Here is a 27,229-nt window from a genome sequence, read left to right on the forward strand (position 1 = left end):
GAGAAGTAGCCATTTGGATACAGAACTAGCTTGAAGATAGAAGACAGAGGGTGGTGGTGGAGAGTTGTTTCTCAAACTGGATGCCTGTGACCAATGGAGTGCCACAAGGATCGGTGCTGGGTCCACTGCTTTTTGTTATTCATATAAATGATTTGGATGTGAGCATAAGAGATATAGTTAGTAACTTTGCAGATGACACCAAAATTGGAGGTGTAATGTATAACGAAGTAGGTTACCTCAGATTACAATGGGATTTTGATGAGATGGGCCAACGGGCTATGGCAGATGGAGTTTAATTTAGATAAATGCAAAGGTGCTGCAATTTGGAAAAGCAAATCTTAGCAGGACTTATATGCTTAATGGTAAGGACCTGGGGAGTGTTGCTGAACAAAGAGGCCTTGGAGTGCAGATTCATAGCTCCTTGAAAGTAGAGTTGCAGGTACATAGGATAGTGAAGGAAGTGTTTGGTATGCTTTCCTTTATTGATCAGAGCGTTGAGTACATGAGTTGGGAGGCCAAGTTATGACTGTACAGGACATTGCTTCGGCCATTTTTGGAATATTGCGTGCAATTCTGGTCTCCTTCCTATCGGAAGGATGTTGTGAAACTTGAAAGGGTTCAGAAAAGATTTACAAGCATGTTGCCAGGTTTGAGGATTTGAGCTCGAAGGAGACTTTGAATAGGCTGGAGCTGTTTTCCCTGGAGCGTCGGAGGCTGAGGGGTGACCTCATAGAGGTTTATAAAATCATGAGGGGCATGGATAGGATAAATAGACAAAGGCTTTTCCCCGGGTGGGGGAGTCCAGAACTAGAGGGGATATGTTTAGGGTGAGAGGGAAAAGATATAAAAGAGACCTAAGGGGCAAAGTTTTCATGCAGAGGGTGGTACTTGTTTAGAATGAGCTGCCAGAGGAAGTGGTGAAGGCTGGTACAATTGCAACATTTAAAAGGCATCTGGATGGATATATGAATAGGGAGCATTTGGAGGGATATGTACTGGCAGATGGGACTAGATTGTGTTGGGATATCTGGTCGGCACAGACAGGTTTGACTGAAGGGTCTGTTTCCGTGCTGTACATCTCTGTCACTCTATGTTATGATGCAGAAGGAGGCCAGTGAGCTCATTGTGCCTGCACCAGCTCATTAAATGAGTATCATAACCTCATGCCAATCTACTGCTTTTCTTCCATATGTTTGCACATTATCTTTATTTAAATGGCCATCCAATGCCCTCTTGAATGTCTCCAGTTTTGTCCTAACCCTGGAAATTACACACATTGTGTTGGTCTCAACATTCCAGAAGCAATGTTTATGTCTTCCTGGATGTGAATATCTATCATGTTCGTGTGGCAGCTCCTGAAACAGTTTGCACAGCAGAACTTTGCTTTTGGGTAGACCAGGGCAAGTGAAGCAGTTCTTCAGGTGCTGATTCTACTGCCCTGGTGGTACCTATCAGTTTATGTATAAGATTCACTCTCACATCAGTCTTGTCCCTGGTGTTCTGAATATGTTCCTGGTAATGCAGTATATTGTCAGGAGTGACGCCAAGATATTTTGACATTGGGTCTGCAGAAATGGGCCCTATAGATCGAGAGCTAGCAAAGGGGAAACTGAGGACTGCAGATGCTGGAGAGTCAGAGTTGAAAGGTTTGGCACTGGAAAAGCACAGCAGATCAGGTACCATTCTAGGAGCAGGAGAGTTGACATTTCGGGCATAATCCCTTCATCAGGAATGTGATGGGGGTGAAGGGGGCTGAGAGATAAATAGGAGGTTGGGTTGGGCTGGGGCTGGGGGAAAGTAGCTGGGAAGGTGATAGGTGGATGCAGGTGGGAGAGTGACTGTGATAGGTTGGTGGGGAAGGTGGAGTGGATAGGTGGGAAGGAAGATGGACAGGTTGGGACTTCAAGAGGGCATTGCCAAGTTGGAGGGTTGGATCTGAGATGAGGTTGGGGGAGGGGAGAGTTGGAAACCAGTGAAGTCGAGGTTGAAGTAGGTTACCTCAGATTACAACAGGATCTGGACCAGATGGGCCAATGGGCTGAGAAGTGGCAGATGGAGTTTAATTCAGATAAATGCAAGGAGCTGCATTTTGGGAAAGCAAATCTTAGCAGGACTTATACTCTTAATGGTAAGGTCCTGGGGCGTGTTGCTGAACAAAGAGACCTTGGAGTGCCGGTTCACAGCTCCTTGAAAGTGGAGTCGCAGGTAGATAGGATAGTGTAGAAGGTGTTTGGTATGCTTTCCTTTATTGGTCAGAGTATTGAGTACAGGAGTTGGGAGGTCATATTGCGGCTGTACAGGACATTGGTTAGGCCACTGCTGGAATATTACATGTAATTCTGGTCTCCTTCCTATTGGAAAGATGGTGTGAAACTTGAAAGGGTTCAGAAAAGATTTACAAGGATGTTGCCAGGGTTGGAGGATCTGAGCTACAGGGAGAGGTTGAACAGGCTGGGGCTATTTTCCCAGGAGCGTCGGAGGCTGAGGGGTGAACCTTATAGAAGTTTACAAAATTATGAGGGGCATGGATAGGATAAATAGACAAAGTCTTTTCCCTGGGGTCGGGGAGTCCAGAACTAGAGGGTATAAGTTTAGGGTGAGAGGGGAAAGATATAAAAGAGACCTAAGGGGCAACTTTTTCACGCAGAGGGCGGTACGTGTATGGAATGAGCTGCCAGAGGATTAGCAGAGGCTGGTACAACTACAACATTTAAGAGGCATTTGGATGGGTATATGAATAGGAAGGCTTTGGAGGGATATGGGCTGGGTGCTGGCAGGTGGGTCTAGATTGCGTTGGGATATCTGGTCGGCATGGATGGGTTGGACCAAAGGGTCTGTTTCCATGCTGTACATCTCTATGACTCTATGACTATAAAAAAGCTTGGTTAAGTTGTTTCCTTTTAAAAGATGAATTCATTTGGGCCTCGGTAAAAGGTATTCAGAAGGGAAGGGATCCTTTTAAAATTAACCTTGTTGCAACCAACCGAGAGGGTAGTGGGTGAATAAAGAAGGGAAACTGATTCATACCTCCTCACTCGAGAGCTTAATCATTTGGGGTATCCCTCGGGAACAGTAACAAATTGGGGAACCTCACCTGAGGTATGGACATAACAAGTCCCAGGTTTCAAATGTAACATGGACAAGCTTCAACCACCTGAGGGATGGAGCTGGGCATATTTTTATCACTTACTGCACAACAGGAACATGAAAGGCATTTTGAATTGTGAATGTAGCCATCCCTATAGACTATCATCCAGACGTTAAACTCCTGCCTTAAGAGATCCATTGCTGATGTCATCACAACTGTTCACACTAGATTAGCTGAAGGTGTTATGATTATTAGCCTAGACATTGAACTATAACTGCCTTGTGTGCCAGACAAATGAAGAAAACAGAAGTTGTGCTCAAGATCTTCTGCAATGATTCTTAAATAGCTGACTTCTATCGGGAAAAGCTTTAAGTCCATACTGACCATCAAAATGCTGTGCAGTCACATTATTTGAATAGACAATTTAAGTGACAAACAATTAACCATCCTTTATTAACGTAGCATTTCTTGTTCAATGTGGGTTAAACCTTTCCGAACAAGGCTGCATTGTGAATAACTTGAAAGCTTCTTATCACTTAAAGCATCTGGCCAAATCATCTCCTTTGCCTCTGTCATGCCTCATCTGCATTTTATTGGACTCACTTTTTTATTGCTTTGTTGTTGAAAAATATCTTCAGTTTCATTGCTCTGCGCCATCGCAATCTTCAGTGCCTTCAAAGCAGTAATTGCTTATCAAAGTAAGCAGTGGCTTTATAGTTTCAGGGGCTTCAGTGGTTTATAGCTCAGCCAAGGTGCTTGGGGAAACGATCAATGCTTAATCATTTTTTTTGTACACAAATTGGGTAAAGAGCAGTCATTTTTCAGTGTACCTTTCTGTTAGGCAATGGTAAGGGCTTTCACCACCACTCTGAAGCTTCTTTTTTAATATTCCATACAATGCCCTTAGGTTAAAAATCACTCAACCAAACTATAATGGTGCTGCTGATTGTGTTGTTTCTTCCAAAAAAAGAATTAATACCATAATGAAAAGAAAGAGAATGAAGAAATTACTTTTAGCCAGGATAAAACAACATTCTTATCTACCACATGGCATTTGATGTTAAGGCCGAGAATCTTTTGAACTGCAAGATGGTATATCTAGAATGACTTATTTATGATTATGACTTGATGCTAATCTGCCAGCCTCAACATCTAAAAATGCTCACAATACTCTCACCAACACTGAGGACATGAAGATCCCTCCTTCTGTGCTGGTTTGGATTTGCTTACTGCAGTGACTATGCGAGCACATGCAACTTTTATTATATTCAGTTATATGTTCTCAGTGGTTGCCCTAGGCTCATTGTCCAAAGTTTCCTTACTACCCTTTGGGAAAACAAAATAATGTATTGGCATTTTTATTCCAGGACAATTATAGAATTAATTTAAGTAGTTCACAGTTAAAACTGCACAGCATTTGTGAAAACGCAGACTTTGGCTCTCCCCTTATTTCCAGTCTTGGCAGGTTTAGTTGCAGATTTTCTTGGCTGCAGCATAAGAGGGAAAATAAATTTTGAACTGCTTTCCACGTGGCAATTAATATTTTCAACGGTCACTATTTCTAAATTTCCCAACGACTGACATTAGGCTAGACCTGAAATTACCTTCTCTATTTTTGAACAATAGTGTAATAGAGTTGCATTATTTCCTGTTGGTTTTGACTCAAGGGTGCTCTCAACTGTTTAATGACCTGTTGGTGACATGGTGACCTATATTATAGGTTATCCTAACAATATGTTTGCAGGGTATGAGTTCAAGCCTATATTTCCCTTCAAAGCTTGCAAACTTCTGGCCAGAGAAAAATTAGAGATTCATGTGGTTGGAAATTCACTTTTGGTTTATCAGCAATTGAGTCTAATATAAAAACAATTGAGACCAGCTCTTAAAAGAGTTGACACAGACATGATGGGCCCATTGATCTCCAGCAGTAACCAATATACTATTCAATTTTAAAACTGTTGAAAAGTCTCAGAAGCTGCTTGTTGTTAAAGGCAGCAGTGCTGAGCTGACTTGGAAATCAGACAAACTGAAGATTAAGCAAGGAATGCTATTTAAAATGACAATTTGAAGAGATGGTAAATGGTAGTGAATATTATGACAAACTTTAAAATAAAATATTTATAAGTATAGTGTCATTTACCTGCTCGTTTTGAGGAATACAATAAACAGGTTTCAATGTTCTGTTCTATCTGCGTTTTTGCAGTTTCAATGGATATCCCTCAAAAAACAGAATGAATGAAGAACTGATATGTCTCAAGGAGACACCGAAATGATTTTGAAGAGTTATTTGAAAACAAAAAAAAACAAATCTTTCCAGGATGTGTTTGTGATTGCTGATGTTCACCTACTGCCCTGTGCCTCTGTCAATCAGAGTCTGCTTGTCAGCCTACTCTCCTTCAGTACAAATATTGTATTTCTTTACTTTGGTGAATTGTCCTGAAGAGTGCAGAATGAAAACCTTCAACGAAATACGTGTGTATCCAGCAATTCTCAAATTCTGCACTATTAAATGACTATATCAATATTTAATTATTAAAGACACAAGAACAGAAATTGCTGGAAAAGCTCAGCAGGTCTGACAGCATCTGTGGAGAGAAAGCATAGTTAATGTTTTGAGTCCAGTGACCCTTAAGAAAGATAAATCTACAACATCTCATACATATGAATAGCTATATTTATAAACTATTTTGTGAATTATAATACACTCTTGCTTAACTGTTCAGGTTCAGAATAAAGAAGCCACCACGTTAATGCATAGGGTTTCCTTCAAAACCCCACGTCCTCTCACCAACCCTTTAATTGTACCAGGACCTCCCTCATGTATTCACTGATGTTCCATTCGGTGTTCTGAAGTTATGTGACCCTGTGATGTGTGGAGCCATTTGAAGGTACTCTCTGTTCTCCTCCTTACAAATCAGGCCCTAAAAAATTCTGAGGAGGGGTCACTCAACCCAAATCATTAATTCTGATTTCTCTCCACCGAAGCTGGCAGACCTGCTGAGCTTTTCCAGCAATCTCTATTTTTGTTTCTCATTTACAGCATCTGCAGTTCTCCCTATTTTCCACAAAAAAATAAGATAGGGTGTGTGCACTTTATGGCATCCTGGGGCTGATCCTGGCTCTGATCCCAATTCTTGTTGCTTGGCTGCACTGGGGTGTTGCCTTGTATTTCAGTACCCATGTATTAACATTTAACACCTGTCAAGAAATAGCACCAATAGTTATCTGTGAATGCACTAACCAATACACTAAAAATAACCTTCAGAGAAAATCAAATGCTTTTGTGGTGTAGCATACCACTTTTTAAAAAGTCTTCACTGAAACAAGTATTGGCTTGGCAGTGTTTTTGGAAGCTGTAAGATCTCGCTGCAGAAAACTTGTCTCCTGAAGTTGAGATAAAATTGCAATAAAATAATGTTGTTCTCAGTTATCCCTTGAAATGTAATTTTAGCTCAAAAGTATTCATACAACTCTTGAAATAGAGAGATGGAGAGAAATATGAAGACCAGAAGCATACAAGATAGAAACAGGAATAGGTAATTCAGCCTTTTGAGCCTGCTCTGTCACTCAGAGCAATAATCGTTTCTCTTCTATGTCAGTTGCTTTCCAAACTGTTCCCCATAACCTTTTGTTCTCTCAGTGTCCATAAATCAATAAATATCTGTCTTGAAGATATTTCTTGACCAAGTATCCACAGTTTTCTAAAGTTGAGTAAATTAATAATCCCTTTGCCCTTTCCAAGAAGACATTTATCTGCATCTCTGTCTTAAGTAGTTGACCATTAATCTTGAGTCTATGACCACAATCAAGTATTTGGAAAGAAAATGGAAAAATATAAGATAAGAACCTGAGTTAAAAATGGAGTAATTGAATAATGGTGATAAATATTACCTTTGGCAAGTTGGTCAATAACTGTAAGTTACAGATTTAAATCGATTGGCCAGTTATCTAGAGGAAGATGAAAACACTTTGTTCTGGTTGAGCATTCCTAGTCCTGGCAATAGTTTGAGTGAAAAAAACAGTCTGTGGAAGTGTATTTCATAAATAATTTTGAAAAGGAGTTAGAAAGATCCTTAAGGATAAAGAACTTACAGGATTTTGGAGATGAAGTACTCGTGTGAAACTAAGTGGAACCACTCTTTCATAAAGCCAAAGAGAGAAAAGAGAGAGACAGAGAGCTGTGTAATGGTCTGTTTCTGTGCTGCAAATTCCTATGCTTTCACAAAATATTAAGTCTCACCAAAGTGGAGCTATTCTATATGATCCCATTTGATTACCATAAAGTGGTGTCATGGAGTGTGTGGTGAATGGTGACAATGCTTGTTCATTTTATGAAACAGTGTGAGAGTCTTTTAATATGGCCATTGTCCTGCCACTAACTACTCAGTTATGGCTGACCACGACATTGCTCCTCTCTTATTGCCTGCTGTAAGTATAAGAAAGAATTTTGAGGTTGATAGTTGCCCATATTATGACACCTCTTCTGCGGTGATCAGGTCCCAGTGGTGGAACTTGGATCCCGAGTGTCTGGACCTGAGTTAGAGTTACTATCATTGCACCACAGGACCTTCAAGGTATTGTAATGGACAATTAACCATTGCCTCGTTAACCATTACCTAATTAGTCACATTGGATGCCTTTTTTTGTTATGTCGTTACTGGCAGCTTATCAAGTAATATATCAGGTCCTGAGTTTTATGAATAGAGACATAGGACTGGATTGTAACGCCTCAGTTTATGTCTAAACTGAAATTGGAATGTTTTAGACATGGTGGACACCCCTATTTTCAACACATGAAGGAAAATGGTAATAAAGGCTATACACAGCAATTGTGGCCATGACTACTCCCTTACAGGAGAAGACGTTTTAGACCCCTGCTTCTATATTACTGGGCCTGTTCTTGTAGCAGAAGTGGTTCATTGCACCTTGGAGTTGCCATGGATTCTGGTACAACCAAGTCTAGATAGAGTAACCTTTTGATAGGTGCATGCAAAAGTTGTTGACAGTTTATTAAGGCATAATATAGTAATGACTGAAGCATTAAAGATATTTTAAGTGAATAATACAAAACTTTTGTTTAGGAAAGATAAGTTACCATTTAATCATCCAGCATGATGGAAGTTTTGCAAAACATTTGAGTAATTTCTTCAGTGGATAAAGTATTTTTCTGCATTCGACAGTACTGAGTTTCAGATTTTAATGTGTCAATTTTCTCCTGTGGTTTCATAATTTCTTTAAAATGTTGACCCTTTAAAATAAATTAAAAGAAGGCTGATTTCTTGGACTGACAATCTCGCCACGTACTGAATCTTTGAAGCTGTGCAATAGATGGCCATTTGCCACAGAAGGTTTTAATGCTTTCAACTCTCTTGGTTTGTCAACAAATTTGCATAAAGGAATTCCAATGTGAATGTTTGGCACATGAACATTTGGATCTAAGTTACACACGGAGCTATTATGATAAGGTGAAAGAAACTTTTAACATGTATCCCAAAGGATAGAGAGACGTCGAGCATTTTAAAGGTTTAGGGAGAGAATTACAGAGCTCAGAACTTTGACAGCTGAGAGTATGGGCAGCAAGGGTGAGACAATTGAAATGAGATGTGCAAGAGACCATAAATTGGAAGAGAACTGAAATTTTCGAGGAGAGTATGACGAAGTAACAAGAAACGGAAGGTCAAGGCCATGAATGTTTTTGAAAACGAGGAGAATTTTACAACAGCCATGGTGCATTATCATATCTCAGTCTTCCTTCAGCCTCAATAATAGCTCATTACAAAGAAATCTGCAAGTGATGTCAGCCAAGTCCTTGACTAAATACTCTTCTAGGTATCATCAGCATCACTTAATTTCTGCTAATAAAGTACAGTTAAATGGCTGTACATTTCAAACTCAGACCAGTGTGCTGAATGAATGTAACTGGGTTTGACACTGAGAAGAATTAATTTTTAATTGCATGATTTAGCCCACTTGTGTTTTACAAGGTGATAAATAAATTGTTATTAAACACCAGGCAGAAACAAAACAGCTCGATAAGACTGTTTGTGACAGACAGTCACAGTGGCAGCAGCTGTTTTAAAAGTGCAGACTAATTTATTACAGATTGAAAAGGTAATTTTTAAATATAAATTGCAAGTCACCCAACAAGATTGGGCATGTTTATTTTTGCAACAAAAATCTTCAAAACCTTCTGTTGCTACGGCAGCAGGACAAATGATGTGAAAATCCATAAAACCATGTTGTTCCATCTGGGTAAATGCATAGACTATTCAGGGAAGCAATGATGCACAATCGCAGTGTGAATTATACAATGCCTAAGACTAAGTCACTGAATCGCAACACATTCTTCAATGCAAGCTTCAAATGGGGAGTATCACCAAACTGGATTATGTTTATGTTTTGTGTAGAATTGACAACATTCTAGAATGGTCCTGGAGTCTCCAGCAATTGATCATGAATCTCGAGAACACTGCGACAAGTAACTAGGGTAGAGACAAAAGAAAACTGCAGATGCTGGAATCCAAAGTAGACAGGCAGGAGGCTGGAAGAACACAACAAGCCAGGCAGTAGCAGGATGTGGAGAAGTCAACGTTTCAGGTGTAACCCTTCTTCAGGCCTGGGGGGTTGGTATAAAGGGGCGATGCAGAAAAAGAGGTAACAGGGGCAGGGTGGAAAATTCAGTTAAGCAGAAGAATTGTCTGTTCTGTTCTCACTTTCCTTCAACACTTGTGTTTTTGCATATGAAAATATTTAGCATTGCTAAAAAGCAAGGCTTTTGTCCAGATTGAGCTTCATTCAGTAGTGTAACAATAGTCTGTTTGTTTCTTTGCTTTGTTGCAGCCATGTTATGTCTGTACTCAGAGAAGGTTTCCTAGATAATAGACAATATCTCAGTTGCAGCAGGAACTTAAGCAATATATCTTTTTTAGTGTCGACATTGACCTACTCATCATAGACCAGGGATAAATTTTGGAGGCTTCGAGATGTGCATCATTCAGTATCATATGACGGGGGACATTTATGAATTAAGCCTTTGTGGAAGGAAGGGTTATTTTACCAAATGTGTGTTTCTTTCATTGGTTGGTATTTTTCATGTGAATTTTGTACTGGGAAATAGGAGATGTTGCAAATACCTGCCATAAATATTAAGAAATCTTAGACCTGTCTTGGCTGAAATAAATACAGAACAAAATAACGTTTTCTATTTATTATTTATCCCAACAATGTGCGTCAACTCCAACCTCAGCCAAGTGTCCCTCTATGCACCAATGTTTAATCGCCATACTCAATGCCTTGTCATCTTTCTGTGAGATTGGTATTAGTGATGGAAATAGGAACTGTTTTCAGTCTACTAGCCAATAAACTGTAACAACTGAAACAACTTATTTTACATCCTCTTGGACAGAGGTGGGGAACCTTTTCATGTTGGAAGGCTGCATTATGTTAGTTGTAATCTAATAGGGCCTCATCCAAAAAACTTCAATTATAGATTCTTCAAAATTCACATTTTTTTATTTGTGGCGGTCAGTCTGTGAGGATTGAGTGAGGACTGCAGATGCTGGAGATCAGAGCTTAAAAATGTGTTGCTGGAAAAGCGCAGCAGGTCAGGCAGCATCAAAAGAACAGGAGAATTGACGTTTTGGGCATAAGCCCTTCTTCAGGAATCATTCCTGAAGAAGGGCTTATGCCCGAAACGTCGATTCTCCTGTTCCTTTGATGCTGCCTGACCTGCTGCGCTTTTCCAGCAACACATTTCAAAGTCTGTGAGGATTATTTTGTTGAATTTTCTTTTACTCTCTGGTATTTTAAATACATTAATTTTAAGATTAACATAAAAATGATGAAGGACGAAAAAAGCATATTAATAAAAAATAAAAGATTTGTTCTGCAAAATTTGGATTCATTTAAAAGGCCACCCTCAATGGCCTAGAATGCCGCATGCGGCCTTAAGGCTGCAGGTTCCTCACCCCTATCTTGGACCATTATTACCAGCCTACAGAGCAGAACTTATTTTCCTTTTCCTCTCAAATTCAGTCAAGGTTCTTTCCTTTAAAAGCCCACATCATGATTAAAAAAGTAATTTGTCTGTCACATTGATCATAGATGGTGATGATTGCATCTTAGGGCATTGCAGTGCCCTAAATGAGGACCAAATCCTCCATGCTTTCCTAATTGTCTTCTCTGGGTGTTTGCTGATTGAGAAAGTTGCAGTTTACTTTATATTGGATCTAACAATGTCGGAACAGAAAAATTAAAGTGGCCATAAATTGTGAGCTTATTCCTCCATTCAAGTAATTTGTGCTCCATCCATCTCTTAACGCCATCGATCCAACTTGATTCCACAATCAAAATTAATAAAATTCCACCTTGGTCCGAAACATAGAAAAATGGAAACAAGAGTAGGCCATTCAGTTAGATCATAGGTGATCATTATCTTAATGCCATTTCCCCCCCATTATCTGTGTATTGCTTGATGTCATTTGTATCTAGAAATCTGTCAGTATCTGCCTTCAATCTGTTTAATGATTGAGCTACCATGACATTCTTGGATAATGAATTCCAACAATTCACCACGCACTGAGTGAAGAAATTCCTTCTCATTTCAAGATAAGATGAAGCCATTTAAAACCGAAATTGAGCTCTTGGTTTAAAGAAAATAACAATGATTATCCATCCACAGGACAGTCTTGTACTGTATTTTCCCAATCCATCACAGTCAAAATATCTCCATTGCTTTCACAATTTCCTTTCCTTGGCTGTAAGACTCTGTTTTCAGAATGAACTATATAGCATTGAAACATAATATAAAATTCTACCATATTATAATCACTATTTCCCAAAACTTTACAAGGAAGTTATTAATTGTGCCTTCTTCAATCCAAAATAGCCCAATCCTTAGTTGGTTCCTCAATGTAATACTCAAGAAATCCACCTCTTTACACACTCCAAAAATTCACCCTGAACAGTATTTGTGTTGATTTGGTTAAAACAGTTTGTGTGTAAGTTAAAGATGCCATTTTTACTATATTATACACATTATTTGTATCTCTCATTTTTTGAATTTTGTTCTGCCCAACATTCGCACTATAATTTGGTGACCAATTAACAGTTCCCAACAATGACTGCTGCCATTTTTGTTTTTTAGCTCTGATCCAAACTGATTCAATTTGATTTATTGTTATCACATGTATCTAAATACAGTGAAAAGCAGGCAGAACATAGCAAACAGGGACATTGAGGTTGAAGGGTGCTAAGACAGAATGAGGCATACAGGTTATGCTGCACAGTAGGTACGCAAGGCAACATCGACATTAGCAAGATGAACATTATTTGAGGCTAGAGAGTCCATTCATGAGTCTAATAATGGTAGGGAAGAAGCTGTCCTTGAGCCTATTGGTGTATGTGTTCAAGCTTCTGTATCTTCTGCCTGATGGAATAGGCTGTAGGAGAGCATTACTAGAGTGGGAGGGGTCTTTGATGATGTTGGCAGTTCTTTCCGTGGCAACAAAAAGTGTAAGTGGAGTTTATGAATGTAAGGTTGGCTTCTGTAATGGTCTGGAACATGCACACAACCATCTGTAGTTTCCTACAGTCCTGGGCAGAGCAGTTGCCATATCAGGCCATTATGCACCCAATAGCATGCTTTCTATGGGTGCTGCTGGGGTCCTTGTGTACATGCCGAATTTCCTCAGCCACCTGAGGAAGAAGAGGCATCATTAAGCCTTTTTGACTGTTGCATCCATGTGGGAAATCCAGGACAGGTTGTCATTTATCGTCACGTAAGATCATCACCTAAGATTCAACATCTTAATCCTTTGCTCTAAAATTCTTTTCTATTAATGTGTTGATCTCATCCCTGGTTCAGAGTGATACCTTATCTGCTTGTATTTTTAACTTATTCCTCTGTATCCAATCTTGTCCATGCTGTAACCATTTCTCTACAATGGTAAGCAAACTATACCTGCTTACTTCAATTTGTGCATTCAAATCCTTGAACCTTTTCTGAAGGCTACATGAATTTAGATAATGTTCTTTTAATTTAGCATTTTTTAAATTAATCTGATCCTCATTGACACTTGCTTTTGCTTTGTCGCTTGACACTTTTCTACTTTTTATCAGTTTTGTTTCTCTCTGTGAGTTTTGCTCTTTCTTATTTTCCCATCACTCTATCAATCTAATTGAAAACTTCTGCCAACAATGTTAGTGAGCCTCCCTGTGAGAATCTTAGCCCTGGTTCTGCCAAGATGCATCCTGTCCATCTTCTACAGTTGCCACCTGCCTCAGAACTGGTCTCAATGCCTCAGAAATCTGATGACTTGCCTCTTATGCCAGTTGAGTTGCTCAATTCTCCTGTTTATATGCTCACTAGCATGTCAGACTAGGAATAGTCCTGAGATTACAGCTTTAGAGGTCATGCTTTTCAGTCACATTCTTAATTCATCCAACTTCATCAAGGCTTATGCTTCTTCTGATCTTGATCACAGTGAAATATATACTTCTGATTTTATGATTAAGTGTTTCATTTTAACTTCATTAAAATGAAGTGTGCCTTTTGGTTTTTGTCACAGAAGATAGACGAGGGCAGAGTGGTAGATGTTGCCTACATGAACTTTAGTAAGGCTTTTGACAAGGTTCTGTATGGTTAGTAAAGTTAGATCAATGGGATTCAATGACAAATTACCAAATGGATACAAAATTGGCTTGACAGTAGGAGATAGAGCGTGATGGTGGAGGGTTGTTTTTCAGAGATGTGTGAACAATAGAGTTCCATAGGGATCGGAGCTGGGTCCACCGTTGTTTGTATCTATTTAAACAATTTGGATGAGAATGTAGGAAGCATGATTAGTAAGTTTGCAGATGACACCAAAATTGGTGATATAGTAGACAGTGAAGAAGTTTATCTCAGAATTCAATGGAGTCTTGATTATTTGGGCCAATAGGCCAAGGAGTGGCAAATGCAGTTTAATTAAGATAAATGCAAGGTGTTCCATTTTGGTAAGACAATCAAGGGCAGGACTTACATAATTCATGGGGAGTGTTACAGAACACAAATATAAGGGTTCAGGTATGTAGTTCATTTCAAGTTGCATCACAGGTAGATGAAGTGTTAATGAAGGCATTTGGCATGCTGTCCTTCCTTACTTAAGCCACTGAGTATAAGAGTTGGGACATTATGTTGAGATTGTACGGAATGTTGCTGAGGCCACTTTTGGAGTCCAGGTACAATTATGATCACTCTACTGTAGGAAGGATGTCATTAAATTGGAGAGGCTACAAAAAGATTTACAAAGATGTTACTAGGATTTGAGTGTTTGATTTATAAGGAGAGGCTGGATAAGCTGGGACCTTTTTCACTGGGGTGTAAGAGATTGAGGGGTGCCCTTATAGAGCTTTATAAAATCATTAGGGTCACAGATAAGGTGAGTAGTCAAGTTCTTTTCCCAAGGGTTGGGGAGTCCAAAACTAGAGGGCATAGGTTTAAGGTGAGAGGGGAAAGATTTAAAAGGATCATGAGGGGCAACTTTTCACACCGAGGATGGCTCGTGTGTGGAATGAACTGGCAGAGGATGTAGTAAAGGCAGGTACAATTACAACATTTAAATTCATTTGGACAGGTACATGAATAGGAAAGGTTCAGAGAGATATGGGCTAAACACAGGCAAATGGGATGAGTTTAGTTTGGAAAACTTGGTCAGCATGGAGGAGTTGGACTGAAGGGTCAGTTTCTGTACTGTATGACTCTATCATTGATATGAACATGGACCACAATCTCAGACTGTTCTCCCTTGCCCAGAACAATGTCCTACAGCTGCTCTGTGACGTCCTTGACTCCTTGCACCAGAGACAGAAAGAGCCATTGCTAACCCAACCACTGTTTAACCAACTGAAATCAACACCCAGAGAAAAAGACACTAACACCTGCCACTTGCAGCCTTTGTGTCCAACAACCCTAACCCAATTTGGAACTATAGAATAAATCTTGGAAAGAATCCCCAGTCTGTTATGAACCAGGCCAGACCCCCTCAAGACATTTCAAGGAAGGAGCCCGGACCCTACTTTTGCTGGTTGTTTTAAGCAGGTGTACAGTAGATATTCCAGGAGTGATGCAGCTGGCCCACTCACTGTTTTAAACAAAACAGAATTTATTTGCAAGATTACCGAATGAAACACAAACAAAAGAGAATAACTTAATCTATCCGAAAATCCAACAAGTTATCCAAATTTAATAATGTTGTTCCAAATACTTGCAACAATCCCCATAAACACCCCTTGGCAAAAAAAAAAGAAAAATCAAACACAAGGTCTTACAGGAGAGAGATGACAGAGAGAGAGAGGATCAGCATATACCTAATTCTTTGGGACCAGCAACTTCACAAATGATTGCTTGCTCAAACCAAAGAAAACCCAAACCAGAGAAAAACTGAGCCAGGAGAACTGGCCACTCCCCTTTCATTGTACAAGTTTTTTTTAAAGCTTAAAGGTTTCTTCAAGTAGATCAACCCCAGACATTTCAGAACCCGTGTCTTTATAACCTCCTGAAAAAAATACCAAGGACAACATCACCTTGTTAAAGGAGTAGCATCATCACAAGCTGAAGACTTGTGTTTAATGAGCTCTCAGAACTTCACTATTGTCTAGCCTTCCTTATTAGTTTTTGAGGTGAAGACTACATGGTTGAGAGTCAGATTTCAGTTAAGCCAGCATTGAAGCTACAAATCTCCTTTCTATTGTGTATCACCCTGCAGACACTATACTATCTCTAAAAACGGAAGAGGTCATTGTTTCTACACAAATTCAATTTTTATTCTGTTTTAATGATATGCTCCAAGTATTTCTGTGGCTCAGGAATGCTCAACTGCAGTTGATTGAGCTTCCCTAAAATTGGTATTTAAGTGAAATAGAATGCTTAGAATGCAAATAGATTGCTCGGCACCTTTCATGCTTTGTGTGTAGTGCAGTGACTGGTAGATTTACGAAGCAGACTTCATTTTAAAATAACATACCCTTTGGTATGATTCCATGAGTCAATCTATCACCACATTATTCTGTATAATTGTTATAAGCACTTCATATTCACCAAATATCAGAAGTAAGGCATCGCTGACTAAATGAGTATTTCTCAATAGACAATAGGTGCAAGAGTAGGCCATTCTGCCCTTCGAGCTTGCACCACCATTCAATATGATCATGGCTGATCATCTTTAATCAGTATCCTGTTCCTGCCTTATCTCTATAACCCTTGATTCCACTATCCTTGAGAGCTCTATCCAACTCTTTCTTAAATGAATCCAGAGACTGGGCCTCCACTTCCCTCTGGGACAGAGCATTCCACACAGGCATCTTCAGGCAACGCAATACTGTTAAGCCTCTCTGTAATGCTGCTTAAGAACTTTGTTGAAAGGACAATGAAGGAGGCATCCTACATACTTGTCAGCAGCTACAGGATGGATTGCACCAGAGACTATGAGCTCATAAAGTCTCTAGAATTTTTAAAGTGCCAATTGACGAACATTTTCTGTTTTTATTTCAGATATGTAGCATCTGCAATATTTCTTCTTTATCGCCCTGGCATCTGCAATGCTGTTTTGATAAATAATTAATACATACTACTAAATGTTTTATGTACTTTATGTGCAAATATCTATGCTATATACTGACATATAAGGCAATCCTTTCTTGACCAATACCTCAATAGAATGATTTGAATTTATTTTTCAAAGCTTTATCTTCTAACAGCAGAAGATTTCAATTCACAACCTTCTGGAAAGCTGCTGTTATAATTTAAGCCATTTGATTTTCTGGGCTGCAAAAAATGGAAGGAAATGAATATTGAACAAAGATGATTGCATTTGTACACTAGAATCCTATTTCCCCTGGGAAGTTCCAGTAGGAGAAAATTAGAAAAGTGCCCAATACTGTAGTTGCTGGATATCCAAAACATAAAGAGGAAGTACTGGAGAATTTCAGTAGCCCTGACAGCATCTGTGGAGAGAGAAACAGCGAAACATTTTGGGTCCAAAATGGGTGTTTTTCAAGGTTCCTTTTAAAGAAGTTGCCAGCACCAGGGACACCAGTCACTTCTGTCATATCCAGTGAATGTCAAGTTGCTTAGGGAAAAGTGTATGATAAGATGGAAATCAGCTATGATGCTTTCCATAGGAGCAGGAACAGTGATTAGTATGGCAAGCTTGGTAAAATTTAGTGAGAAAACTCGCTCGATCTCAGAGTGAAAATCACTCTGCCAAACTCAGTGTGACTTCAACTTAGTCAAAAAAAATGTAAGATTCAGCCCTATGAGTTTGCATTTGGGATAGACTGGATGAGGAGAAACCTCAAGAACCGTCTTCAGGCTTAGGCTTCAAAGTAACTCTATTTATTATACATTAATGCTAAATTTACTTTGGTATCCATTGGTACACCTGGCTCTGACTTGTAGTTACATTTGCTTATGTCTGTGTCCTTATGTGAGTCTTCTAGTCTAGCTTAATGCAGTCTGGTGGTGTTTTTGAGAGTGCAGTGTAGTGTCATGTGTTCTAACTCCATCTACACTGCTCTATATGTACTCATGGATATGTAAGTAGTGACTACAGTTTACGTTTAAGGATTGTCAGTTGTGTATATGTTTGAGTGAATCTGTGGTTTGTCCCTCAATCATTGGAGACAGCTCACACATGCTTACAAAATTTGAATTGATGAAGCAAAGACATAGTTCTAACTGAAGCTAGTGACTAAACTCTATAAGAGCAGCTTACACAATATTATACCTGTGATAATGCTGTTCCTTTAACAAGGTTATGTTGCACTTGATTTTTTTTTCAAAAGGGGTTGTAAGAGGCAGAGGTTCTGATTTGTCTGGGATAAGGCCACTTTATTACGGCTAACAGATACTGCTTAAGGCAACAGACAGGGAAAAGGACTTTTAGGTTTTATTTAAACACTTGTACAATGAAAGGGGAGTGGCCGATTCTCCCAGTTCAGAGTTCTTTCCAGTTTGGTTTAGTTTTAGCAGTTAGAAACTGTGGGGGCAAAAGAAAATTGCTGCAGTGAAAAGAGGTTCCATGCTTCAGCCTTTGGTTGTTAGATGATGGAATCTTTGGTTGATTCCCTTTGCCATCATCTAACATCTCTCCTGTAAGAACCTGTGTTTGAATTTATCTCTTTTGCTAAGGACTGTGTTTATGAGGATGTTGCAGGAAATTGGAACAGCATCATTAAGTTGCGATAGAGTCAGTTGGGTTTACAGATAGGTTCAGCTATTCTATACTCTGAAACACAAACAAGACAGAACAATCAGTAGTCTGTAAATAAATTATGTTTGTTTAAAAATGAGCAGTTTGACCAGCTGCATCACTCCTGGAATATTCACATTACATCTTCCTAAAACAACTAAAAAGATTATGGTCTGGGCTACCTTCTTAAAATGTTTTGAGGGGTCTGCCCTGCTCAGTAACATAGTTGAGGAAACCAAGGAATTATAATCTCTCATCAAACTAAGCCTCTTTCCACCTCTCCCTCATCCAATGCCCATTTTATCATGTGTATGGTGGTAATAGGGTACAGCAAAATTATTTAGGATTTCCTTCTCCTCCTCCTATGGCAGATGACAATGAATGAACTGCGTTGAATCTAGGTAGGGCAATCTAGCAATTATTCTTCACCCAACCATTCTTACATTTTCAAAATCAAAATACCACAGCTGTTGGAAAACTGAGATTGGTGAAAAATACTGGAAACATTCAGAAGGCCAGGCAGCATTTGTGATGGTGTTGATGATGACCATTCAACAGAACTGTGGTGAAGTTCCAATGAGGGTCATTGTCCTGAAATATTAAACAGCACTTTTGGAGAGTCAAGGAGATTGTGAGAACCCATGAAGTTGCTAAGTGAGACTTCAATCTTGAGGTCCTGCTCAAAATGCCCAATAATTAATTCTGCTTTCGCCAGGAGAGGGAAGGAAGCAGGCAAATCATGTTGTGCATCCACCCACACCAAGTGGACTGCAGCAGTTCTATAAGGTAGCTGATCTATCATTATCTTAAAGGCAACAAGGGACAGGCAATGAAATGCTGGCCCACCCAGCAATGTCTGGATCCCACAAGTGAACAAAAAAAATATACTCTTAATTAAGGGGAATGATACAAGTAAGAGATCAAAAATTAGCAGTGCTATCGAAAGTCAGTGCTGAGTTTAAACAGATTGCACTTGGTGTGGTAAGGACTCTAACCTGCAATGTGGGAGTTGTAAGCATTTATAATGATTGAAAAGCTTTTGAAGAACGGAGGGCATTGGCAATTTAGAACTAATTTAGAAACAGTCTAACCTTTATCAGTGAAAAGTAAACAAGATCTCAAACTGTCATTTAAATTCGCAGGCTTTTCAATTATTGTTTAAAAAGAGTTATGTGTGACAACCTGGTTAGAAAAATTCTGATCTATTCCACCACCAACCCCACCCCAGGGCTAACACAATGTCTTTATTAATGCTTGGCTGATTTCTACAACATTATTGCCTCAGTAGGGAGTCCTAGCTTCACAGTTTTATTGCCAATTCAAAGAAGTACTTTACTAATAGTTGTCTTCAGTATTGGGTTATGACTAAAAGTCTGTTTCTTTTGACAGGTATTAAGAACTTCATGAGATTTCAGGCTTTTCATTATTTTTTCCTATCACAACAAATGCTATAATACATATTTGACCCCTATTTAATTTAATCATAATATTTTCTCCTGAAGTGTGATCATGGTGGATATGAGTCAGTTTGAACAGAGGGATGAATGGGCTTGGGCAGGATAAATAGGTTTGTATAGGTTGTCAATAAATTAGTGTGTAGATTTTTATGAGCTGTGTGGGTGAAGGGAATGGGTTGGTAATAATCTAGCATGGAGGGTATAAAGGGTGATTGGGGTATGTGTCAAGCCTAGGTTGGCATAGTGGGCGTGGGAAAGAGAATGGTATTTTCAATGTGTGATGAATTTTGACCTCTGAGACTTTGAGGGTCTAAAATTGAAGTAAAAACTGGGAAAGTCACAATGAACCAAGATGGGCCTTGAAATTGTTTACTTTAGCCAGCAGATCCTATAGCCTGATATTCATCCAGAGGATTCTGCCTGACTTTATTCCATACTCATGCACCTGGAGCAAGCACCTTTCCATTCAGGATAATTCATGACTTGTGCTCCCTGCCTTGAGAATGAAAGTCCAGTCCAATTATTCTAGGCTGGACATTCTGAGGAGTAGAAATCACAATTAGCATGCCACTGCACTCCTATTTTTTGATTAGGTTTGGAAGAGTAGTCATGTTAGACTCAAAACAATATCTTTCTGTCTCTGCAATTGGTGCACAATCTGCTAAGATTTTCCACACTTTTTTTTTATTTTGGAACTCCAGCATCCAGAGTGTTTTGTTTTTATTAAAAATAGCAATACAGGTAAGCAAGGCAATACAACATAGATAAAGCACAGACATTTATTCCCATCTCAAGAGAATTGAAAAGGAAAGAAGTTAGACTTATGTAGCATCTTTGTTAGACTAAACCTACAGTATTATGCATGTTTCTAGTGCCACATTATAAAATTGCATTTGGGGGCTCTGAAACAGGTGACAAAAATATTTCCAAAGGTGATACTGCAACAGAGCTTATAATAACCAAATAAAACTGAAAATATTGAGGCTCTGTTTAGAAAATTCAATATTAGAAATGAAGAGGTTTCAAATGATAGACTTGAAGGAAATGGTTCTATTCATAAGGAATCCATAACTAAAGAACCATAAATTTTCGATATTTACAAAAAAAACCACATGAAGAGTTCAGAAATAACTTATTTACCTAGATAATATTAGATTTGGAACTTGCTATGACAAAGAATAATTGAGAAGTATGGTAAAAATATATTTAAGAAGATGCTGTTATAGTATGCACAAGGGAGAAAAGAACTGAAGACTGCTTTGATAAGGATAGATGAAATGTTGAGTGAGAGATCATAAATCCAGGCACAGACCAATCAGGCTACATGGCCTATTTCTGGACTGAAACGTCTATATAGGTAGAACTTTTCAGGTCAGCAAGGGACCAGAACAGCAGGAAAATGATTTGCCTTGGCGCACACAAGACAGGTAACAAAATGTGAGAAAAATCAATACCAGGATGACTTGAAATTCTATTTTTTTTTATTTTGAAGCAAACATGCTTAATTCTTATTGCACACATGTTGCGCCTTTTGTATGTGCATATACATTGGGTAGTAATATTAATCAATTCTAATTAGAAGTTCACAGCTTGACAGTTTTTTGTTTATCTTAACAATGAAGAAGTAATTGTTAATCCAATAAGTGTTCCAGTATCAAGTACTAGATTAGTTGCACAAAGGTTGCAAGTTCAGGTCAGACTGTAGCAAGAAATGAAATTGAATTCAATTCAAAATATTTGGGGACAAGCAATAGAAAAATATAAAAGAAACTAAGGAAAACCTGCTGATTGAATCAATTGACTTACCAAACTGCTTGAGGGGAGAACTTGACACCTAGTCTTTCTTTCCTACTTTGATTCTATTGCTACGCTATGCAGATGGTTCCAAATGCCTTATAGGCAAGTAGGAATGGACAATAAGTATGCCTTGTCAGTCTTACACAAGCACAAATAAGTGAGGCAATGTTGATTTATTATGGAACACATTCACTCATGCAGCACTTCCAAGAGCCCATGGCTATATTGTCTGTCATTTCAACAAGACCAGTAGGTTTGAATGGATATTAGCACAGCCCCAAATTTTAAAAAAGTCAAAAGATTTATTTTTGCTTTACTATGAAGTACATAAAAATAACAATACAATGGACATTGCTTTTAGTATTTTTTAAAAATTATCTTAAAATCCTCTCCAATTTATTGAATTCTCCCAACTGCTTACGATCTCTTGCCCAGGCCTGAATTTGCTTCAATTTGTTAGAAACTTAATAGTCCCAAGCTACTTCAGTGCTGCAGCTGATGATAAGTGGTCTTTTAAGCCAAGATCTGTAGCAAACATGTTTTGCTCCATTTAATTTGCTTCCATGTGAACTAATTTGTACAATGAATTTGTCTGATTATTTAATCTCAATGATATCTCTAATATGCGAGTTGACTTCACAAAAGTAAGACATTAGCATGTTATGGGAAACTTATGTGAAATTCAGGTTTGATATGACTAACTCAAAGTGGTAAAGTTATTGTTTTTAACCTATTTCTGAAAAAAGCTAACCCAGTTATTCCATGCATTGATTAATAATCATAGGTGACACATGTCTACAATGGAAACTGTACTGTGTCAGCGTGGGCAGCATGGTGGCGCAATGGTTAGCACTGCTGCCTCACAGCGCCAGAGACTGGGGTTCAATTCCTGTGTGGGTTTCCTCCCAAAGTCCAAAAATGTGCAGGTTAGGTGAATTGGCCATGCTAAATTGCCCGTAGTGTTAGATGTAGGGGAATGGGTATGGGTGGGTGTGCTTCGGCGGGTTGGTGTGGACTTGTTGGGCCGAAGGGCCTGTTTCTACACTGTAAGTAATCTAATCGTAAGCGATGCTGGAAATGCATATAAATTGTGACATAAGAACAAACCAAAATCAATATTACTTTACATTATTCACAAGCAGATGATAATTTTAGCCTTTTATGTATTTCTTCGCATTTTCAGAGTCTCCGAGCTTGGAAACAGACCCTTTGGCTCAACTCATCCATGTCAATTAAGTTTCCTAAACTGAATTAGTCCCACTTGCTTGCATGAAGCCCATATCGTTCTATACCTTTCCTTTCCATGTACCTGTCCAAATGGCTTTTAAATGTTGCAACTTTACTCACCTCTGACACTTACTCTGATACCTGATTCCATATTTGCACCACCTTCTGCTTGAAAACGTTGACCCTTAGGTCCCTCTTAAACCTCTTGCCTGTCACCTTATGCATGCCCCTCATGACTTTATAAACCTCTATCAAGTTACACCTCAGCCTCCTAAGCTTTAACTTAGCAGCACAAAAAGTGTTTGATTGAAGCAATTGTTTATATTCACTTGTTGATTGCATCAGATCTGCAGCAAGAAAGCCACTGTGTAGTCTGGACTGGATCCTTGTGTCTTTTGCATGTGCATTTCATCAGCTTCTTTGAAGGCAGCTTTTACTTAATACTAGATGAGAAAATAATTGCACTGAATCATTCTATTCCATATTTTTCAATGGGGTTCATTTGTCTTGGAAAATAAAACTGTAAAGGACTGCAGAATTAAGGGGGCAGAATTAAGGGGGAATTAATTAGTCTGAAGGTCTGATGCAGTTAGATTCCAGGCCTTGTGGGTCAGGAGCCAGATGACAAACAAGACAATCAGAAGTTGATTTTCCTCATGCTTATTCATTAGCTGTTTTGAGCAACTGGTAATCCTTGCTTAACCATCGCAATTTCTGACTATGAAGAAAGAGATTAGATACAGAGACACTTTTTGATGCAAAGAAAGAAGCTCAATTTACAGGTAGTCAGGTAGCAAAAGACTGAAACTTTACAGTGAGGCAATTCCACTTTAGACATGGATCACAATGGTGAAAGGACATTAGCACAGCCAAATTTTTTAAAAGTCAAAAGATTTATTTGTTAATGTAAAATAAGACTACCCACCAATGTGGAGCAGTGTTTTGATTTTGTAGTTTCACATACAAAAATAAATTTTACCAATGGACCAAAATGTTTCTGAGCACATTTTGTTTTGTTTTGTGCATCCTTATAACTATGGAATGTCTTAGTCTATTGAATTAAGTCTCTTGCGTTGATTCAAAGAGATTAAAAAGAAAAGAATGCAAGAAACATCCATTCCAAATCACAGGAAAGTTTAATTGTAACATTGGTAGATCCTGCTATTCTACAAGTAGTTATATGAGTCAACCTCATAAAAGTAAGAGACTCATCTGGCTTATGGTACAGATTACTATCGCTGAACTGACAAGTTATTGATGGCAGATGTTAATTCGTATTGTTCATAAGCTGCATCAGAATCATTTAATAGTGCTAACAGGCAACATCTTGTTTCAATAACTAAAGTTTTTTTATTCTTTTCTCTCCTCTGGCCTAGGCCATTGACAGAATGGTCGACTGCATCAGCAAAGTCATGCTTCACACAGTGATATCGTGTTGGCAGCCCTTTCTAGGCCTGGCTCTCATCATTGTTCTCACTGGGTCTACAATGGGATGTCCAGCCCGATGTGAATGTTCTGCACAGAATAAATCCGTCACCTGCCATCGCAAACGCTTGACTGTAATCCCTGAGGGTATTCCTATTGAGACCAAAATATTAGACCTGAGCAAGAATAAACTGAAAAACATCAATCCGGATGAGTTCTCATCATATACCTTACTGGAAGTAATAGATCTTAGTGAAAATATAATAACAATCTTGGAACCTGGATCTTTTAGTAATCTTTTTAACTTGCGCTCCCTACGCCTCAGAAGTAACCGTCTAAAACTCATCCCCCTTGGCGTTTTTGCTGGACTGTCTAACTTGACAATGCTGGACATCAGCGAGAACAAAATAGTCATTTTGCTGGACTACACCTTTCAGGACTTACACAACTTAAAGTCTCTTGAAGTGGGGGATAATGATTTGGTTTACATTTCACACCGAGCCTTCAGTGGACTGGTTGCACTTGAACAGCTAACCCTCGAGAAATGTAACCTTACAGCAGTGCCAACAGAAGCACTGTCTCACCTTCACAATCTCATCCGTCTCCGGCTGTGCCACCTCCACATCAATGCCATCCATGCATATTCTTTTAAAAAGCTGTATCGATTGAGATACTTGGAGATTGATCACTGGCCTCTGCTCGATGTATTGCCTGCCAACAGTCTTCATGGTCTCAATCTCACCTATCTGTCCATCACCAATACAAACCTATCTGCAATACCCTATGGGGCATTCAAGCATCTAATTTACCTTGCATACCTGAATCTGTCCTACAACCCAATCAGCATCATTGAATCGGGCATGTTGCAGGACTTAATACGTCTTCAAGAACTGCACCTGGTTAGCGCACAGTTACTCACCATTGAGCCTCGTTCCTTTAAGGGGCTGCATATCTTGCGGGTTTTAAATGTGTCTCATAACCTGTTGGACACTCTGGAGGAAAGCGTTTTCCAATCTGTGAAAAGCGTCCAAGTGCTCTGTATAGACCATAACCCACTGGCATGTGATTGCCGGCTTCTGTGGATCCTACAAAGGAAAAAGATGCTGAGGTTTTCAGAAGAGCAGCCAATTTGTGCCTCACCAGAAAACATCAAAGGAATGCGATTTAAAGATTTCAATGACCTTTACCTGCCCAGCTACTTCACTTGCCAAAAGCCCCAAATACGTGACAAAGGTCCACAGCATATAGTGATCAATGAAGGTCAAGTGGCCCAATTGATTTGCCGTGCCGATGGTGACCCTCTCCCAGTTATCTCCTGGCAGTCTCCTCACAGAAGGCTAATCACCCCCAAGTCCAACGGGAGGGCGACAGTGCTAGGAGACGGCACACTGGAACTCAAGTTCACCCAGGTTCAGGATAGCGGAGTCTACATGTGTATTGCAAGTAATGCTGCTGGGAATGACAGCTTCTCAGCAACCTTAGTTGTGAAGGGACATTCTGAGAATCTGCATGGGAACAGGAGCTCTCTGTACATGACAGAGGTAAATGACACCCAATCCAATGGGACACATGTGTTCATGACAGTTTCACTGGACCTCAAGACTATATTGGTATCCACGGCCATGGGTTGCTTCACGTTCCTTGGCGTGGTGTTGTTCTGTTTCCTACTTCTCTTTGTGTGGAGTCGGGGGAAGGGCAAGCACAAGAACAACATCGATATTGAATACATTCCTCGTAAGACTAACGGAGCCACAGCTGATACCGAGCAAGGAGGCACAAGGAGGTTCAACATGAAGATGATATAGAACCAACAGCAAAAGGCTACACTTTTTAAAAAATAAATGCAAGAAACCTTTATGCTGTCCACTCATTATGGGGCCAAATGTTCCCTTAGAGAATGCTTCCTGGAATGTCTCACAACTAGGGAGCTGGTATCCTCTGATGGTACAACAAATGGTTCATCACGGCAACTGGGGATTTGGGGTTGCTTTTCTAGTGCCCGTGCCTTGAATTGAAATGAAGGAAGTACCAGTGAATACTGGAATTCTTTCACTAACCTGGTTTAAGTGACAGCCCATGTTGCACATCTGTAATAACTAATCTTACTGGGAAACTGCTTGTTCAAGTGAATGAGGAAATCATTTGACATTTTGTATAAAACTGTACTAATTCAGAAGAAATGGAAGGTGAAGATCTTCAGTAAAGCATCAGTGGATTTCCACATGGACAAATTAATGTTGATGAGCCCCCAAATCAGTGTGGATTGTATTGCAAAACACTGAGGGGATTGATTGGAGTGGGTGGCTGGAGATGATAAAAGATAAAGGGAGGGAGGGAGGGAGGGAGGGAGGGAAGGTGGTAGGGCTGTACTTTTTAATGGAAGTCATTTTTTTAAGCAATATGAATGGAGTGTTTCTTGGTGTACATGACATGCCAGCATTGGACTTGGGCAGAATAAGCAGTGCTGAAACACAGGCCCAAGCTATATGCTTTGTATACCTACAGGTTCATAAGGCTATCGTACAATGACAATATTTCAATGTGAAAACTTAACTTCTCCATCAGATCTAAATGCAAAATAAACTTCAAAAATTGGTGAAGAAATTTTAAAACAATTGGAATTTTATACATACATTGGTTTATTTTTTGCATTGATGAGGGGTACAAATCATGTGGTATCAAGATTATCTAAGTATCTGAATGAGAAAAATTCCAAAATCTACATAATTCTAAAGTGGTTAATGTTGTTGATAATTCCATAGCTCTGCTATCTCCATCCTATCAGAGCCCCATTTCTGGAGAAGTAATTTCTCCCCTGACTTTAAATTTTCCCACATCCATGATCAACAGTAGTCTGCCAAAACTTGGTGTCCAGACTTCAGCACGAAGATTGGTCTACTGGAAAAGTTACTAAAAGCTTATTAGTGCCCATTGAATCTATGTCCTTTAGCATTTTGTAAAGACGATGGGCTACTGGGTAGAAAACGATAATTGGAACTTGGTAA

General features: G+C 39.2%; 1 protein-coding gene across 6 annotated transcripts in view; it reads left to right on the forward strand.

Annotated features, from left to right (window-relative positions):
• The window catches only part of lingo2 (leucine rich repeat and Ig domain containing 2), a 717,008-nt gene extending 690,465 nt beyond the window's left edge, over positions 1 to 26,543 (forward strand). For all 6 annotated transcript variants that reach the window (XM_072587678.1, XM_072587659.1, XM_072587687.1 and 3 more), the window contains one exon: positions 24,176 to 26,543. In XM_072587678.1, the coding sequence (XP_072443779.1) occupies positions 24,176 to 26,029 (1,854 nt within the window). In that variant the 3' untranslated portion in view covers positions 26,030 to 26,543. The remainder of the gene's footprint in view (positions 1 to 24,175) is intronic.
• Positions 26,544 to 27,229: the final 686 nt, after the last annotated feature.

The sequence above is a fragment of the Chiloscyllium punctatum genome, chromosome 2, assembly GCF_047496795.1.
Source record: "Chiloscyllium punctatum isolate Juve2018m chromosome 2, sChiPun1.3, whole genome shotgun sequence".
Taxonomy (NCBI): domain Eukaryota; kingdom Metazoa; phylum Chordata; class Chondrichthyes; order Orectolobiformes; family Hemiscylliidae; genus Chiloscyllium; species Chiloscyllium punctatum.